Source organism: Nipponia nippon, unplaced genomic scaffold, assembly GCF_047370975.1.
Source record: "Nipponia nippon isolate SJK-2023a ecotype South Korea unplaced genomic scaffold, ASM4737097v1 scaffold_3, whole genome shotgun sequence".
Classification (NCBI taxonomy): Eukaryota; Metazoa; Chordata; class Aves; order Pelecaniformes; family Threskiornithidae; genus Nipponia; species Nipponia nippon.
Genome location: NW_028262347.1, coordinates 10,782,068 through 10,801,401, shown reverse-complemented (window position 1 = coordinate 10,801,401; position 19,334 = coordinate 10,782,068). Strand labels below are relative to the sequence as shown.

Below are 19,334 nucleotides of genomic sequence, written 5' to 3'. Positions count from 1 at the left end.
GTCTGAGCTTTCTCAAATAAGAAAAACACAATAGTACAGAGTTGTTAATAAATTAAAGGGAGGCAATGGGTGTCATCTCAGATGATGTAGTACACCATTTTAGGGATTTTCATTACAGTCATAGATGGCTCATTACTTTACAATGTTCCTGCACACTTGCTTTAATAAGTCCAAATCACATTTGGGCATTTAATAGCAGGGTTCGTTTCATTTAGGATAAGTTTTGAGTTCGGTTTTTTTTTTTAATTCTTTTTTAAAGCCTAATATTAAAGCCTGAATAATGGGTCACACCTGCCGAGGGCCTTGCTCCATTTGCAATTAGATATCAGTGAAAGTTTGGAAAAACAGAAACTGCCAGAATTATTTACATCAGAGACTCACCTGTGCCAGTACCCTTTCTGCAGAATTTTAGGAGATACAAGAACCCAAGACGTATTCAGGTATATGACAACATGCCATGATAAGAGAGGTCCCCTCATCTCCAGAGAGGCTTATATCAGTTCCAAACTATTTACTGTGACTTCTAGAAATTCTTATTGGAAGATCAATGTACCATTTTTAACCTGGTTATACTACTGAGTTTAATACTAGCACTGTGTTTACTCAGAAAATGAGTTTATCTTTTTGCTTTTCCCTCTCTCCATAGTATTTGAGGAGAAGAAAAAATTATTTATTTAGTTTGGTCTAATAACTAACAGTGGGAAAATAAGTTATCAGAAAAGCATCTACATTCTTTTGGTGGGTTATACATATATTTTTAAAAAAGATCTATGATACAAGAATACGGATTGGACAGGAACCATCAACTTCAGTGTTTATAGACTCCTGCTTATAGATTCCTGCTATTGTATCCACCCATGTCAAGCAATTTCATACAGACAATATTCGCCGTAATAAATATATTAACAAACATCACTCTCTATGTGAAATGGTTTATATTATCTATTCTGATTACATCTCTAACAGATTGCATCTTTTTCAAACAAGAAATCCTTAGCAAGTCAGAGATACGATGTCTCTTCTGCCCTTCCCCAGTCCTCCCTGTCCTCCTCCTTCATTCAAAACAATTCTGTCCTTTCTGTAGCCCCAGTAATTTATTTCACACATGGAACATTTTTTACTTCCAAGTACCTTTCCAGATAATTTTATAGCTATCAGTAGACTAAAAAGTGCTTCTGTTGTTCCCTTGGCAGTTCTATTAGATTAAATCCATTAGCACACTCACATACACACATATTACATTTTGAGCTCTTTCCATTCATAGCATGTGACTCTATTAAGATGTTATTCTTTCTTGTTGCCCATACAGATTCTACAAATTTAGATATCTTAGTTTTCCGTAGCGTAGTTTTAAAATTTTCTTTTTTATTTTACTACATTAATTCATCACAGGTTCTATATTCCTGACCCTGCTGCCTCAACATACTTTATTACATTATAGGCAACCATCTCCGCTCCTGTTCAATATTCTGAACAGCTTCACTGAGTTTTAAATGCACAAAATGGTCGTTGCCACACACTTCATTTCTGGCTTCTGCAGTTGCGACCTTGTGCTTTGTTACTAAAAATAGAGCTGCTTCCAACTACCTGAGCTGGAAAGCTAATTACAGAGCTGGTAAACAGTGCTCCTCCCTATTAAGCAAATGGCAGAATAAGGAGTCTGCTAATGCACTAGGGCGCACATGGTACTGTGGGTCTTTGAAATCTATCAAGTGTCATTTATTTAATCATTTGTGGCTGTTTGCTTCATGGATAAATTACTACTTAAGTAAATAACTGTTTGACTGTTGGATCAACAAATCGGGAAGAAAAAGAACAATCAGCCCATTTTAGGAAAAAGTATTCTAGCTTCATTCTCAGCTTGCGCAAATCAGAATAATTTCACTGAAGTAAATAGCATATTGTTGATTTAGACTAGGTAAAAGTCTAGTTCTCTTATTTCCTGCAGAAGAGGGGTTATTAGAGAACCAACTGTTTGCAGCAGCTTAAGGACTTTTTTGAAAGTTATTTCTGTCACATACAGGCAAGAACAACCAACTGCCACTGTAAGAAATCACCTTCTTCCCTTACAAGCACTCTCAGCCATGCCTGCAGCACAGCAGCACGGTGCCTGGAAGACACTCCCTGCTGAAAGATCCTAAGGTAGAAATGCCCATGGAATTTAGACGCTCCTCTGTATTTGTCAATGAAACACTGGTTTCCCTGCTCCCTGGGACTGATTCTTACCATAGAGCCCAATACGAGCTTTGCTGGCAACAAGGTTTCAGCCACCACTCAGTCAATAAAACTCAACTCACTTTCAGCCATTACTGAGGCAACAATATATAGATAATACATAAGTGACTGTTAGAATCACTGTGATACAGCCGCAGCCCCAAAGCCAAACTGTATAATACCCATTATGTTTGTTCATCTAAAACACTTTCTGGGGCCAAGAGGGAATATAGCCTTCTGGAATTATAATTTTTCCTTTGAACGCAGAATATAGGAATAAAAGAACTAGATAGAAAACCACCAGAAAGGCCAATTTTAAAAAGCATTTAAAATTTAAAAAGCATTTCTATTTCTCCTTCCTAACCCTCCAAAAAATAGAAACAAGTAAATAAAACCTCCAAGACCGTACTGGAAACATTAGAAAAGTTTGGTGGAGGAAAAGAGTATGCTAGTGAGCATAAATTATTTGCTTGTCATGATGCTTCTGTCATGTAACAGGTATACACTATACACAGTGCATACAGGGACAGAATTGCTATCTGAGGTTAAATACATTATTTACACAGCTCATTTGGGAGAGGAGAGGATGAGCTCCCTCTTCTGTCTCCCATCTTCATGAAAAGGAAAGTCAGGCTGTCCTCAGCCAAGCAAGCTACCTCCTGTTGTCAAGGAAAAGCAGTTTGCCAATTCTTAGCAAAAATGATTGGAAAAAAGAAGATAAGATGGAAAACTGGACAGAGATGGAAATGTGTAGTATAAGGAAGTAGAAAATGCAAGAAGGAGACAAAAAAAGAGGCAAAGAAAGGTATGAGAAAGCCAGACTACAGAAGAACAATAGTATTTCAAGCTCTGCATATTCCAAAGAATGGAAACAGAGAGAGTCCTCTGGTAATAACGGCAATGGGAAAAGAGAAACAGAATACCAGCCTTCTCATCTTAAACAGAAGAAATACAGAGTGTATAAATCTGCACACCACAAGGCAGTCCCACACCATCACACCTAAGTCAGCTCTGAAGAAGTCAATTCAGGCACCAGGACTTGCGTAGTCGTTATTTTAGCATAGCGTTTCACCAGAACTCACACATCTTGTTTCCGTGGTATTCTGTGGATGCATACTAAAGTACCTCTGGAGAAAGTCATATGCATTTTTCACATTTAAAACCTAAATAAGTGTGTGCGTGTATGTGCATGTGTGTGTGTATACACACATGCGTGTGCGCATGTATGGGGCAGGGGGCTGGACCATGATGAAGGAATGCGTGTGTTTGATGGAATTCAGTGCATAAGCAACATTAAAAGTCAATTGAATCCTGGCTTTCAATCACTGATCAATCTTCCTGTGTTTTCAGATCTTTCTGTCTGACCTAAATGACCACAAAGACAGTAAACAACATATTCGTAAGTTAGATAAAATGTGCTTATTATCATAGGACAAATGCCTTTCAAATGATAGTATATTCCAGAAAACAATCCACAAATAAAGCATATGAAGACAACATAAGCAATATTTTCCCTGCAACTTTATTTCTCCCAACATTAGTTCTCACCTTAAGGCAGAGATGTGATAACCTTTAACCCCAGGAGCTGTTTCTAATTTATTCATTCAGATTTCAAAGCCACAACATTGACAGTCACTTTCTTCATGTGCTACACAGACCAACTTACACGTTTAAATTACTTACAATTATTTTTAGGTGGTCTGCTTCTGTTGAGTTGAACTGACCACATTGATACGGCAAGTAAGGTGTGCCTCCACCTTTCTGTTAAGCTAGTATAAAGTTTCCAATCCCCTTGCCAAAAAATTACGAGAAAGAAAGGAAGGGTAAAAACGTGCAATGTGAGGAAACTGTTGAAAATAAGTTGCTTAATTCTTTTAAATATAAATTGGCTCTACTGGACCTGTCTTGGGCAATCATGGAAAAGGCACTTTCAAACTCGCGCTCCTTAATGAATGAAGTGACTTTGTGAACCTTACATTAGTCACACAAAAAAATTACATATTCATCACACAGGTATCACTCAAACTTCAGCCTTCCTAATGAGTACATCAGCATGTGCAAAGACTCCAGAGCCAGAATGATATTAATCGAATAAAGTTAGGGATATATTAAACAGGAGAGAAGGGAAATAACTAAGCATTAACACATTCCTTCATTCAACAATTGTCTGAATCAGGGGCATTGATTAAAGAAGCACACACGTTAACGCACAATACTGAAGCATATAAAAAAGAACTTTATCCCATGATGGACTGAAAGTACAGTAGTTTGCACCAATACTACAATAGTAGCACCAATTTCAAGAGTTCATAACCATAATTCACTATCTGCTTATGCCTCAAAAACCTACCAGCCATACCAGACTCCCTTAATCTGCAGAAAATTCATTGGAAGTACTTTCTGACTACTGACCAAGTTTCATACAACACAGATACTTAATTTTAAAAGCCCTCAGATTGATGAAACATTCAAATCTTTCTTGGCAATTCAATAGCTAAAAATCATCTACAGACTGGTCTCCACAGCACAGGGAGCCTGCAGGTAAGAACACAGGGTAAATACAAGCTCGATCGCCTTACCTCAACTATGTGTGGCATTGGGTTAAATCCACAGAGGTTGCACACAACTTTCTTGCACTCTGTACACGTATTAAAGTTGGGGGGATCCTTAGAACCAATATTTAGTCCAGTTTTACAAAGGGGACAAGACACTTTAGGCTGGCTGGCTTTGTCCGGTTCCGACAGCCCAGCAGGTTTCTTAGCTTCAGCAGCCTGAGGCTTGCTATCTTTAACCAAACCAGGTTTCTTTTCTAAATCAGATCCTTTAGTCGTTAAAACACTACCCGCTTTTGACAGCTCCGACTTTTCAGTCATAAGAGGCTTGGCTTCTTTCTTTACAGGAACAGTTTTCAGAAGCGGTTGAGCCTGACCAGCCTCTTTGGGGACTGCCTGAGAGGCTGGAGGCTGTGACGGAGGCTGGGGCTGCTTCGCTGCAGGACCAGGCGGAGGCGGGGCTGATGTCTGAGACCCCGGCTGACCCGCTGTGGAAATTAAATTTGAGGCCTGGCTGAAGATTGAAGCTCCAAATCCAAAGAGTTTCCCAGTAACTGTTTCTTGTGGTGTTGTAGGTTGAGGCTTAGGGGCATCAGTGATGCCTCCCAGATTAAGGCTGAAACGCCTTGATTGCTCAGGAGTTTTCTGAGGTGGCTGGGGTTGAGGCACCAGCTGTGCTGGTGCTGGCTTGGGACCTGCCCCTGCTTGTGGGCCCTTGGCAGCTGGTTTGGTATCAGGCTTTGGGGCTGGTTTTGTTTGTAACTTCTTAGGATCATCTTTTGCTTGTGTTGGCTGAACAGGCTTTTGAGTTTTAGCATCTGGTCTAGCCCCAGGCTGAGATGCAAGCTTGGGATCTGACTTCTGCTGAGACACTGGTGGAAGGGGTTTGGAATCTGGTTTATCCCCAGCTGCCTGTGTGTCCTGTGACGGCTTGGCAAGCTCTGGCTTCGGGGAATCTGTCACTTTCTGTTGAGTTGGTGGAGGTCTGGGACCTGCCAAATCCTGTTTCGGCCCTGGTGCTGCAGAGGTAGGCACAGTATCCGTCGTAGGCTTCTGTATACTGGGTTGTTTTTGCTTATCTTCAGCCTGTGTTAGCTTGGCCTGATCAGACTTTGGAGTAGGATCTATTTGCTGGGAGACCTCAGTAGGCTCAGCGCAGGGTTGTTTTGATTTTACAGGAGGAGACCCAGGCAAGGACGGTTGCTTTTTCTGTGGCAGGGTTTTTTTCGATTCTGCTAGCTGCAAAGGATCAGGTTTTGGAGAAGCATCTTTCTTTTGAACTGGATGTGGCTGGGGAGATGGTTTAGCTGTTGAAGGTGGAATGAGTGTCTTCTGTTTGGGTGGAGGTGGCTGCGGCCCAGGACCACGGCCTGGTGCTAGGTCACCACCTAACGCTCTTTGCATCTGGCAGTTTAAACAGAGCCATTCCTTGATCTGCAGAAAAAAATAATTTTAAAGGTGTTATAATTAAGGCAAAGTTAATAAAATCAACATAATAATAGGCTATTCTAGTGTATGGCTTGTTACAATACTTTAGACTTCTGTGTAAAAAGGGAGAAATATTACCACTAACACTGTTTTGCAGTTAACATGCCCAACTGATTTTTTCATTATTCTCCACATTCCTGTGATTCAAGCTATTGCCGAGCCCATGCTTCTAATGACTTCACATTCAGTTTACACACAGCTGAATATTGGAGGATAAAAACCCAGCAGAATGAAAAACTGCATTGGAATTTCATGGGACCCAGCAGTGATTCATTTATAGCAATGATTTGCCAGAATAGAGGAAAAAAGACAAATACTGCTAAAATAGTTTGACACATCAAGTCTGCTGACAGAAAACACTAATCTGAATGAAAACACAGTAAATGCATCATTACCTTTAAGCATATATCTACCAAGCTCTTCGTACAGCTTATGGCTTTGGTAATCGTTTAAATTACAGGGCGCAGGTATTGGCAGTATACATGTATCCAATGAATTAGGCACAGAGGTGTGTTAATGAACACCATATATTACACAGACTCACACTTCACCACCAGTTTGAGGACAAGTGTTCATTTGGAATCAGTGAGGAGCTTCGCCTAAGCTCTGATGGTATTTTAAAAGCCATAATTAGGTTTCCCAAAATTCCTTTGTTATTAAAAGCAGCTCTCAGGGTAATTCCTGTACGCCTGTATACAATGGGTCCCTCTTTTTAATGCAGGAACAAGGAATAAGGCAAATAATGTATTTACCCATGTTTCTCATAAATTTTAGTACCTCACAACTTTAAAATATTTTTTCTCCTTCCCAAGAAGTATTACATGAGAGGGAAACTGTATTTTCTAATAAGACAGAAAACCCCAGTAATCCTAAGTGGTCATCCCTACCTTTGCTTTTGTAAAGCCTCACAATCTGAGGAAGAATCAAATAAGCTAAAGCAACATGTGGTCACGAAGCATCACGTGCTATTTTCCACATTTTACATCACTAACAGAAACATTATAGGCAGCAAAAATGCCATTCAATAGGGCACAGAGTCCCGTGGGCCTACACCTGCAAGGAGATACTTAAGCAGGTCATTTGTAGCTCTACTTCTATTCTTTAGGCTGTGTGTGAAACGCAGGGTACCAGCTGTGGCATTTGCACGCACCACTGCAACAGAGGGAAACTGCAATAAGGAGGACACAGAATATAAGACTCAGATCTTTTCCCCTAAGGGTAAAGATTTCTGGACCTGTTTCTCACTCGGGTCTGAAATCTCTACCATACACCATGGGATGAATCTGGAGGTACTACATGCAAAGAAAGACTTTGTCTGCGTAATATCAGAGCTCACTGGAAGGAAAAAACTGATGTCATGGACTGAGGCAATGAATTCATTATTTTGGCGTGCTTTGCCAGCCTTGTATTTTTCCTGCAGCAAAAATTAAAAGAACAGTTGGACGCAGTTCCCTAAAACACAGTTATTCCAATTATTCTGATAAACATGGTACATACACACTCTGGAATATGAGCTTGCTATTAATAACAGCTTCACAAAGAGACGCCCAATTTTGGCCCCAGCTGTACACTAATCAAGTTACCACTCATAATAATGCTGCTTTTATCTCCCATTTTCAGTGCAATTTTTTTAGATTGTTTAAACAATTCTCCGATCTATTTGCAACCCATAAAGCAAATGACTGTTAAAAAGTGAAACCAAATGAAACAAAACTGAAACACGTGTTTAAGCTCTGCTTTGAATTACTAAAGGAATTAAGTTCACAACTGCACAGAGGACCTGAGCAAAGATTACATTTCCCTTAACTCCCAAATTGTTTGACTGGTGATCAGTCCCCCTGTTGTTTGATTGGTGATCAGTTCCCCTACAAGTCCCCTGTTCGAGGGACAATTAGTTGCAATACGTAAATCTTAATTATAACACCTGATTTTAGATATTAGCAACCTAATTTAATTAGATACATATTAATATCATTTCTGGATTAATTCTTAAGGGTTTTCTAGAAGGTTTAAGTTTAATCAAAGACCACGCTTAAGCCACATACTCTGAACATCCACCTCAGCTGTCACCACTGTCTGGCTTTGGCAAAGTGATTAAGATTTCTTATATTAGGGAGGTGGGCTCTCTTCTATGGTGGAGAAAGACAGGATCCTGTGAGGAGCTTTTTAACGGGCCTAAGTGAGGAATGTGTTTCCCCACTAACCACAGAACTTTTAGAGATATTTGGACAATGTACTTTTCATAGTGATTCACTGCTCCTGCTTCTTTTTGACACCTCCGCTTGCCTTTTTTTTTTTTTTTTTTCCCTTTATTTAAATGAAAATGGTGTGCTCTAAATTAAGATGACCAGATGAAAGCATGGCAGTAACAGGTGCCTACCTGCTCTCATTTGGCTGCCAGGAAATCTAATTTTAAATCACTATGACACCTAAGTAGCTGTAGGGTTGGGTGGGGCTACATAATAAGTAGACTGAATAATTCTTATGTTTAAGGTGTACAGATTCCAATTGCATTTATAAGCATTTAGGCTTGTTTTCAACATGCAGCTGGTCCAGTCTGACTCTACTACCTAAGTGGAGTCCAAACAAAAGTTAAATCTATACGACAGTTTTCAACATAATCTTGTCCAGAAGACAAAACCTTAACTCTCAACTGTTATTTTTTCCTTATCTTAAAAAAACAAACAAACAAACAAACAAAAAACCAAAAACCACAACTATATACATATACACACACACTCTTGGTATTAAACTGAAGCCTTTAAAACTAAAAATGAATTTGCTACTCCTACAGCTGAACTTCAAAATGGAAAATGTAGGAAGTTTTACTTCACTGTATTATTTTTTAAATCTTTCTGGTTTAGACATAAAATTCCTCCCATGCATTTTAGTGGGAGGAATTAAGTGCCAAAACCCTCAAGTCATTATAACTTACACACATCATCTTCAAACAAATACAAAACTGCACAGGCTGTAGTTCTGTGATTGGAACTGCAGGAGTTCAAAATGAAGTGCGCTACATGATGCAGTTTTGTATCAATTACAAAGATTTTCCATAAACTGCAATTACAGAGATTTTCCATAAACTTTAACGGGAGCAAGCTTCTGTTAAATACAGATGGTCTTACATGTTATTATGGATAAGGTAAAACTTATTGCTGCTGTAGATACCTAAAATACTAATGTTTGTCTATCCTTAAAGGTCTTCCTGGACAGCAGTTCTGTGACTTTCTAGTTTCTTTCTCGGCATTTCTCATCTCTCTACCTAGAATTAAAAGGCAAAAGTTTCCAGGGCAACATCTGAGCTCTTCCAGCTCCTGTCTAATTGTAAAGGAGATTCTTCTTTGATGCTGAGGATCCCAAGCTGCCTATTTTTACATTGGTAGATGGGGGTGGGGGCTGGATCTTATTTCTAGAAGTAATCCCTGTGACCTTCTTCATCCTGAGACCCACGCCATTAAGTGTCATGACTAGGACTGTAAATTTGACAGATTTCATGCAGCATTTTTGTTTAGATTTCAACTAGTGAACAGAAGTGCTGCCTGCTTTCTAACTCACTGATGTAGAAACTACATGCCCTCGTAACAACAAACAAGTAATTAAAATATACTTTATGTATTCATCAGCCATAACATCCTAAAAAAGCATCATAAAGACTTCACTAGTTGGGAGCACCAAATGAATTTATTCACAGTGTTTTAGTAATAACATCCATGGAGAATTACACTGAAGAAAATTATAGCACCACATTCCATAGCTCACCTTTCTTTATTCATTCATAATCTAACAGTTGACTCCAATAACAAATATGAGCTACACTTCAGTTCTCCTTATCCCAAACAAAGCCAACACAACCGAAGGCAATCTGGAGCATACTCCTTTCTGCAAAAGTGTTCACATTTGTTCTAACTACGCAAACCCATCAAAAGCAATAGGAAAACTGTCAGAAAGTGAGTGCATCGACTGCTGTTCTCAATGTCTATTCCTGCAGATGATGTAGGGGAGGAAGAGAATCCAGCTTGATTCTAAGATTCCAGATGTACTGTGAGAAAGAAATTTTGACTTGCAGATTGAACATATTTCATGTAAAAATTACTGGCACACAATATGAATGAAGCTCTTGGAATCCGTTTTACAGTCCTTTTGCAGAACAGAGCTGCACTCCAAGGCAATGGGTCTCATTCTCATTTAGACCAGTCATTTGGTACTATAAAAAGGAACTTTAAGATATGCATAAAAAAATTAACATCCCTTTACATCACCACAGAAATGTAAAGATTTATAGAGCCTTTACATTGCCATGGATATGTAAATGGACTTTGCTGACATTGCTCAGCACTGCCCCAAAGCTTTATCGACAAAACCCGTTTCTAGTCTGAAAACACATCAACTTATTTGGTTCCTGGCAATTTTAGAGAAGAGTGAGGAATCCAGATTTGGCTCTTAGCAGACATTTCTGCCAAGACGATGAGAGAAACATGAAAACTAAAGCATTTGAGCCCATGATTTTATGCAGCTTCATGTAGAATACTGTAAGAGACAAGAAACTAGGTCAGAATGAACAAAATGAACAAAAAAGATGAACTTCTATCACAGAACAAACTGAATTAGTATGTCAACATACAACTGAAAAGGTCTTCTAATGAAGCCTGGGCAATACTAGAGACAAAGTTTTCCTTCTACATCATCCTTCCATGAATAACATCTCAGCTATTTGAAGAAATTACACTGAAATAAACGTTTAACTATTGTACACAGTATGCAACTGATCCTCATTTGAGGCAAGCAGATTATCACTACAAAATAAATATTTACCTTCCTTTCAGATATCAGAGATAAAAGGCAACCAGGGAGTTTATCAGGAAACACTGATTCAAGATGCTCACAAAAATTATGCTGGGTTCTAGTCAGCAGGATGGTCCCCAGGTATCCATTCCACAAACCACGGCAATGGTTACAATCACTGTAGCTTGGTGCTAAACCAAGGTTTGAGCAAACTTTTTAAATAACCCTTTTAAAAGACTATTTTTAAATGTTACTTAGCTATTTTAAAAATACTAAAAAACATTACTGGATGAATTGTGTTATGCAGTTATCACAATCTTAAAACTCCATACTCCGCTAAAATTACTAATACAAAAAGCTATAGCTTGCATATGAACTATGAGCATTTGGGGAACTATTGTTTTATAGCTTATATAATTAGAATCATAAAGCAAAATAGTGAACATATAGTCTTTTAACTTTTTTTGTTGAATGCCAGTATTACAGAATATCTAAAAGTTAGTTTTTACAGCCAAGTATGTGTTTAAGCTGCCTCATGCGTAGGACAAGGAAGAAGACTTTTAAACACAGCTCAGTGCACTGCATCAAGCATCACGCATCACTGCAACAAATGCTGATGGCTTTCATTAACTGTATCTAGATTTAACACACTGGAAACACGGGAATGATTAACAAAAAATATAACTGCAAATCAAGACAGCAGCAAAGAAAAGGTTAACAAAGTTCATCTGTGCTGCACAGAGCATATCCAAGTGAATATCGCTGGGATTTGAAAACGGATTATGCTGTCTGGTCGGAGCAGGGCTGGGCCACGCTTCCTGCCCAGTGATTACCCAGCAAACAGCATCTCCACATCACATGGCCTAACATAGTAGTAAATTACAGTTGCTGAGCAACAGCAATACTGGCGCAGATGGCTCACTGCAGTTGACATCTTTAGCTATGCAGATTAATTTATTATTTACTTGTGTTAAAAACTGGACAGGATAGTTTTCTGGGCTAATGAGAAAACACTCCACATATTGTAGAATATTGCCCAATTAAAATATTGAGAAACTATTTGCCATGCATAGGTTTTTGCTTCTTTTTCTGTTCTGCCCCTTTCTTAAAAGAAAAAAATAATCCACAGGGCATCAATACTATTAATACATCTAATCCTAAATGTAAAGCAGAAATACAAGAAGTATAGTCTTCCACTGAGAGAGAAAAGGTGCAAGAGTGTGTTTAAGAATATTCCACAGAGAGAAACAATATTCTGTACTTCCATAACCCTTCTATTTGAGGATCTTTACAATTTTCCCAAATGCCTGCAGTTCTAGCTAGGGGCAGAATTAAAGGAACTATACTAACTTCATTTCATCACAGAAATTGTGAATAATCTCCATTTCCATATAAATTGCAGTGTTAGTAACACGGGAACACCCCAACTACTCTTTGGACCAAACCAAATATTTCACACAGAAATATTTCAAACTTTGATCTTTTTTAAAAGACAACTAAGCAAGGCTTGTTTGAATCTGCTCCCTGATCAGTTTGAACCCAGACTAAACTCCATCCTCTTTTACAGAACACCTCTAGCTTTACTTCGACACAGTTAAGAGTTGATATCTAAATTAATACTCTGAAAAAGTTAAAAAAAGCTTTGAGCTTTGTTGTTTTTTGGTTTTTTTCACTCATTTCTTTACAACTTCTGATTGTAACAGCTGATGGTCAGATTCAAGTCCTTAATTTTTTTCTATTTTGTTCTGTATTACCTATATAAGCCTGAATATCTCCCCAAGTCTAAGTTTACATAGGGCACATAGTTTCAAAGCTATTTTTCCTGGTATTATAAAGCTCAGACTTTGTGGCATGTCACTATCCACAGCTATGGCAGTTTTATTTTTGTTTATATGTCATTTCCAGTCCATGTTGCATTCTGGTTCTTATGCATTACTGCAACACAGCAGGGTCTAGACTGTAAACCGCAGGGAATATTTCAATTCACTCAATAGCTTCTTTTACTGTCACATAATCAACAAATACCTAATAGAGTAATTTCTAATAATTTTATTGCAAGTATAAGCACAACTTACCTAGACTCACCACAAGAATTACAGTCATCTTCCTTATATGAATAGTATTTTAAATTATTATATATATTTTTTCCCTGTGCAAGCTAGTAATAATGAGAGTAACTGAAGAAAACTAATGCATTTCTGACTGCTTAAATTCTCTTTAGTTACTGAAAATACTTCATGCCCATGTATTTTCTACTGTTTAGGATACTTGGAGATGCAGAACATTAATAAAAATAAACACAAATACCAAAAATCATTACGAAAATTTGAACCAAATCATGACACTCTTAAATCACCAAAGGTTGTGATATGATTGCACATAAAAATGGAAGCAGAAAGAAAGAGCAAAAAATCAAGGCTGCGGTATCTAGAGCAACTGATAGGGAAAATTCCTAGCTCTACCAAAAGCAGAAAAAAAAAAAACAAACAAAAATAGATATCCCCCCCCAAAAATTACAACAACAAGAAAATATTTTCAGATTGGGTTAAAAAAAATATTTTTCCTGTTGAATTGAAAAATAAAGGTTTAAATCCAGTAAAATGTTCTACTTGATCTGAAATTATACACTCCACTTCGGGAAACTCGACCTGTTTTTTTTTTTTTTTTCCTCCTCTTTTTTCCATTAGGATTAACTCAACTTTGATACAGACATGTTGTTTCAAAAACAGTCAGTCAGAACCAATAACATATTTTTTAGAACTCACTTTGCCTCCATCCACAAGAGCTTTTGGCAAGTAAACAAATCCTGCATCAATATACACATCTTCACATTATCTTAATGCGCAATTTTCAGCAAGTATCTAAGTAAAAAATAATACCTGGCTCCAAGACTAATTTTAAATAGTGTCTCAAAAGCATACTGTAACAGTGGATGAAATACAGACTAGCGTAGATAAAATGCATGAAAAATAATCCCTCCTAAAAACTACCTAGAAGACAAGCATTCACGTATGCACACATACTCATCAAGGGTGGGTTCATGGAGCAGAGCCCACCTACAACCAAGTTTCCAACATTAACAACTTTAACACGCCACCTGATCATCAGCTTTACAGACGTCCATCATAAAGAATGTAATGATATATTATTACACTTTAAACCCTTGCTGAGTCCATGTTGTGTGTATCTTCCAATAACTAGTTCACTGGGATGAAAATTTACTCCAGCTATCAAACATATGCACACATCATTTAGATTTAACTACAGTAGTTCATGGTTTTTGCCTAGCTTTATCAAAAACTATACATGTGTTGAACAAAATGGATAGCGCCTCAGACGTCTTTGCTCATTTTCAGAAAGCCTACTCCTATTCAAATGTTCTAGAGGGCTGAATCTTCTTTTGGGAAGTGCTGGTTTCTGTTGCTAATGGCTCATGGGAGTGGCTTTGGCAAAATAAAATTTAAAAAAAATTAGAAAAATAAATCACCATGTAATAAAATAAAAACACACACCTACTACAAGGTTCTTATATGTGTGAAAGGAAAATTGAACAGAGTACCAGTCATCAAATCTGTTTATGTAATTTTTTCCATTACTTTATGCAACTGTTGCTAAGCAGTCATGTGCCATGGTGATGAGTGGAGTGTGAATACCTAGACAGATTAGAGAGACATATGTTACTGAACACATTATGCATGGTGTGTTTTCTCTCTAGACTGCTGTACAAAACCAAGATACCGACTCTCCCTTTTCCCCAAGGGGACCACAGTGTCAGATGGTTCAGAGAAGTAGTTCAAGGGGTCTGACCTTGTGACAACACAGGTATCACTTTCTGCTCTTAGTTACACAGTTCTCTCTAGTGAGTTAAAACAGTTGGAGTGCATTTTAAATAGAGGTTTAAATTAAAAGAATGAATAAAAATTTAAAAAATCAGTACTTTTTATAATGGTTTTACAATGCATGCAATCTACTTCCTGAGCCAGTTTGTAAAGCCTGCTCCATTCTTTCCAGAATCAGCTAGAAGTATAGAATACAGAAATTTAGGAAGATCTGTACTGGAAGAGTAATTCACTGTTAGTTATGAAGACTGAACTACCCTTTAAGAAACTTGTAAGAAGAAGATCTTAAGAAGGTAGTTCAAGCAGCTGTACAGGGGAAAATGTTAGAGAACAAAAGTAATACAAATTCTTTTCTAAATAAATCCCTTTCACTCTTCCCACGTACAATTTGAAATTATTGCTTTCTGATTTGCAATGTGTATTAACATAAGCAATAAAAACAGCGGCTATAAAGGGCATGGTAAAGGCACAACACAGGATTACCAAATCATGAAACCTGGCAAAAAGAACAGCAGGAAAAGTCAAAGTATAACAATAAGAGGTGAAGATATAGTCAGTAAGTGCATGGGTAAGAGACAAAGACTTCTGGTCAATAACACTTTAGGAGAACTTAAAGAGAAGCCAAAAGAAAAAAACTTGCAACATAATCAAGAAACTGACAGCTAAGACACAAACCATGGTTTTCATGCTAGACAGGAAGAAATGTGTTAGCTACTGTAAAGGAGGAATAAGAAACTTTTGTTAATAATCTAAATATTAGAAGGAAAGGGAAACTAGAAGGAAAGTTTGAGAATAACTCAAGTGGGAACTTTTGCAGCTGAAAGAAGTCAAATTTTTATATGTGCCAGAGCAGGTTCTATCGTTACTGAACAGTTGGAGCAAAGTAAAGTCAGATGTGATTTTCGTTGCACTTCACTGCAGATTGGAGCAGGACACCCACAATGAAGTTTCAGCAAGACAGCTGGTGGTGCAAAGCTGAGCAAATGAGAAAAGTCTGAGTGGGAGTCAGGAGATTGGAACTAATAGCTGAATAAATTAGATGTCCAATACCTTCGTTTACTGAAATGATTTCATCATGAAATAAATGCATATCCTGTGTTTATATCAATGTGTAATATGAAATTCAAATCTGCTTTTACATATGTATGCAATCAGTTAGTCTTAAATGCAGCTGTATTTATTGTCTTAAAGTCCTGAATTTCACACTTACAGAGTACCCGCTTCAAAAACTAGTAGGTATTCATGGAATTTCCAAATACTTTGAGATCTTCTTACATAAACTCTCTCTCTCTCAAAATCCATTTCATTTGAACATACCAAAGTTGTTGACCATTTCCATGGGAAATCTGAAGGTTTTAAAGGAAGACAACCTTGGAGCTCCAAGATACTCCAGAAGCACACTACAGAAATAAACAACTCAGCAGCCACAAAAAAATGTAAGAAATTTTGATCGAAAAACATTCTGTCAGAACTCAAAGGTAAAGTTTTTTACAAAAGTTCCTCTTTGACTTCAACATCAATGAATCACATTTCTTGTCCATTATACATAAACATATCTTTTTTTACCCCAAACTGTCCAGTATGACATGCTTTATGACCTTTTCTCATATAGGCCCTGATAACACAATCTTTGAGCACCTGGTTAGGTGCAGATGCTCTGAAATTTCTGCACACGGCTGTTCAAATCACTCCTTTTCCAGTCCAAGCATTAATGCCAACCATCTCAATCCTGAATTTCCCTAAACTCAAACAAGAGAGTACACTCCTAAATGATGCAACGTGCTACCAATGGTTACTGTGATTAGTCTTTCAGGTTTAAATTTGCAATTTTAACAACAAATAAATAAATAATATACTTCCTGGATGCCAAAAGCCTGCTGTTTGTTACCAGGTACCCACCTAAAAGTATCACTAATAAACATGTGCACTGAAAAGAAATCTAACTGCTAGCAATGTTCTTAAGTCATTGTGGTACTGAGTAAACATGTTGCCCAGAGAGGCTGTGAAGTCTCCATCCTTGGAGATATTCAAAACTGGCTATGAGCAACCTGCTTTAGGCGACCCTGCTTTGAGCAGAGAGTTGGACTACATCATCTCTAGAGGACCCTTCCAGCCTCAGCGATTCTTTGATTCCATTTTAAACCTAGGGATATTATTTGTCAGATTCAGAATATAGTAGTAGTCTGTACTTCTTCCTATCAGCATCTCTGATCAGCTAAACTAATACCAAAACAAGACAAAAATAAGCTTCCCAAATACCCCTTCTGGCTATTTATCACTAGTTAGTCTTCGGTTCCAGGTCTGCTATGCCTGAATTCCTATAAATTGATAGAAGTGTTGTTACTGAAAACAAACCCAAGCTACATTGCAAATTTAAAATTAGCGTATCAGGATGTATGAGAAGCTGTTCAAGCAATAAGAAGAGATCAGACATTCGTACGAAGCCTTATTCCCACACAGAGCAAGTAAAGGATACGTATAAGCACACAAATCAAGCTACCGCAAACATCAGGTTAAAAGAAGTTCATTTGAAGTCCTAATATTACTTTCTATGCCATTTCTACATTATATAATTACAGCAAGAATGGTGATCAAGGTTAGAAATAGTCCACAGAGATCTCTTTCTTAGCATCCCACAAGAATTAAATAACCTGAGTATCACCAAGTCAAAACTCATGACTCAGGCTTTCAGCTAATGAACACTGACACGGTTACAAAGTAAATCCACCCCACATCCTTTTCCAAAACACACACTGGGGTTATGAAGACTCATTTTTATATTTTTTTGATTAGTTAGTTCTCATAGCAGCAAATTTTACTTATTTATAAACACATTAGCACATGACTATTGTGGTCAGATTATAAACATAGACAGTGAATGCTTAAAATCAAGCAAAATGGCAAAAAAGTCACATTGGGGTTCCTCCTCTTTTTAGATGAGGAAATGAGAACACACTTCTAAACACTGTGCAAACAGAGAACGATTACCCTCTTTTTTTCCCCAATTTTACCCCCTTTTACTTGTAAGCAGTTTTCCCAAATAGCATGATTTTTCTCACTGAACTTGTTAAGGCCTTAAGTGATCATGATGATACATTGTAACACATCTGATGTTTCAACATAATGAAAGTAAACTTAATTTTGTGCTCTGGTAGCAAACAACAGTTTAAAAACTACTCACCTCTGTTATATGAGGATTAGGATTAAATCCACACAGGCTGCAGACTACAGTGTGACATTGTGTGCACGTGTTGTAATTGGCCTTTTCTGGAGCATGCAGCAGCAGTTCAGTGGTTGTGCAAAGAGGACAGAAGGTTTTCTTTGGGGCAGGCTCAGGGGGCTGGGTTGCACCGGCTTGCTTTTGCTGTGAGGGTTTTTCAGGCCCTGGTTGCTGGCCTGGTGGTTTTGTAAGTCCTGGTTGTTGTGCCGGGGGCTTTGTGGCCCCTGCAGTTTGAGAAGATGGTTTTGTAGGCCCTGCCTGTGGTGGCACTTGTTTTACAAGCCCTGTTTGCTGCGGAGGTGGTTTCCCTGGTCCAGGCTGCGATGGTTGTTTTGCAGGTCCTGTTTGCTGAGCGGATGGCTTTTCGGGTCCAGGTTGTTGAGGAGGCTGTTTTGGAGGCCCTGCTTGCTGGGAAGATGGCTTTACAGGACCTCCTTGCCGTGCCGGCTGTTGAGATGGTTGTTTTACAGGTCCTGGCTGCTGCGATGACGGTTTTGTGGGAGGTGGTGCTTGGGATGACGTTCTAGCATTGTCTGGTTGCTGTGGCGATGGTTTTGTTGGGCCTGATGAAGGTTTTGCAGAAGTTTGTTGTTGAACAGGCTTCGTTGGTTCTGACTGTTGGGGCTGAGATTTTTGTGGTCCTCGTGGCTGGGGTGGTTGTTTCGCTTGCTCTATCTTAGAGTCTGCTGGGTGACCAGGGCCTGGTTTCTGAACTTGCTTTGGTTCCCCAGGTTGCTGCTGCTGAGGCACTGGTTTGGAAGACTCAGTTTGCTGGGGGGTAGGTCTGGCAGGTCCTTGTTGTTGAACAGCTAGCTTTGGAGACTGCTGTTGAGCTGGATGTTTTGCAAGGCCCCTCTGCTCCTCAGGTTTCCCTTGATCTTTCTGGGTAACTTTTTGTTTCCTACTGGCTTCTTCATGGGCTGCATCTGAATCTGATATCAAATCAAAAGGATTGAATTTGTTCACAACTGAAGTGACTGCACTCAATGGGTTGGCTTCTGAGAGAAAACTGGGCATCATACTTGGCTTCTGATCTTCTTTAAAATCAGTCCTGGATTTTGATTCCCTTAGACTAATAGAAGAAGGGCTCCGTCCAGGTGCCCGTTGTTCTGTCTTCAGCACATCTACTGTTCTGCTTTTACTTAAACTTGGTGGTCCTGGATCTGGAGGCTTACCTGGCTGCCTGGGAGGGTGGCTTGTATCAAGCTCAGGATGTCTGCAGACAGAAAATGTAAT

General features: G+C 38.5%; 1 protein-coding gene across 5 annotated transcripts in view; it reads right to left on the bottom strand.

Annotated features, from left to right (window-relative positions):
* The window catches only part of PCLO (piccolo presynaptic cytomatrix protein), a 386,235-nt gene that overhangs the window by 360,480 nt on the left and 6,421 nt on the right, over positions 1 to 19,334 (bottom strand). For all 5 annotated transcript variants that reach the window (XM_009462919.2, XM_087764264.1, XM_087764266.1 and 2 more), the window contains exons 2-3: positions 18,060 to 19,314; positions 4,794 to 6,200 (exon numbers count right to left, since the gene is read on the bottom strand). In XM_009462919.2, coding sequence (XP_009461194.2) covers positions 4,794 to 6,200; positions 18,060 to 19,314 — 2,662 coding nt within the window. The remainder of the gene's footprint in view (positions 1 to 4,793; positions 6,201 to 18,059; positions 19,315 to 19,334) is intronic.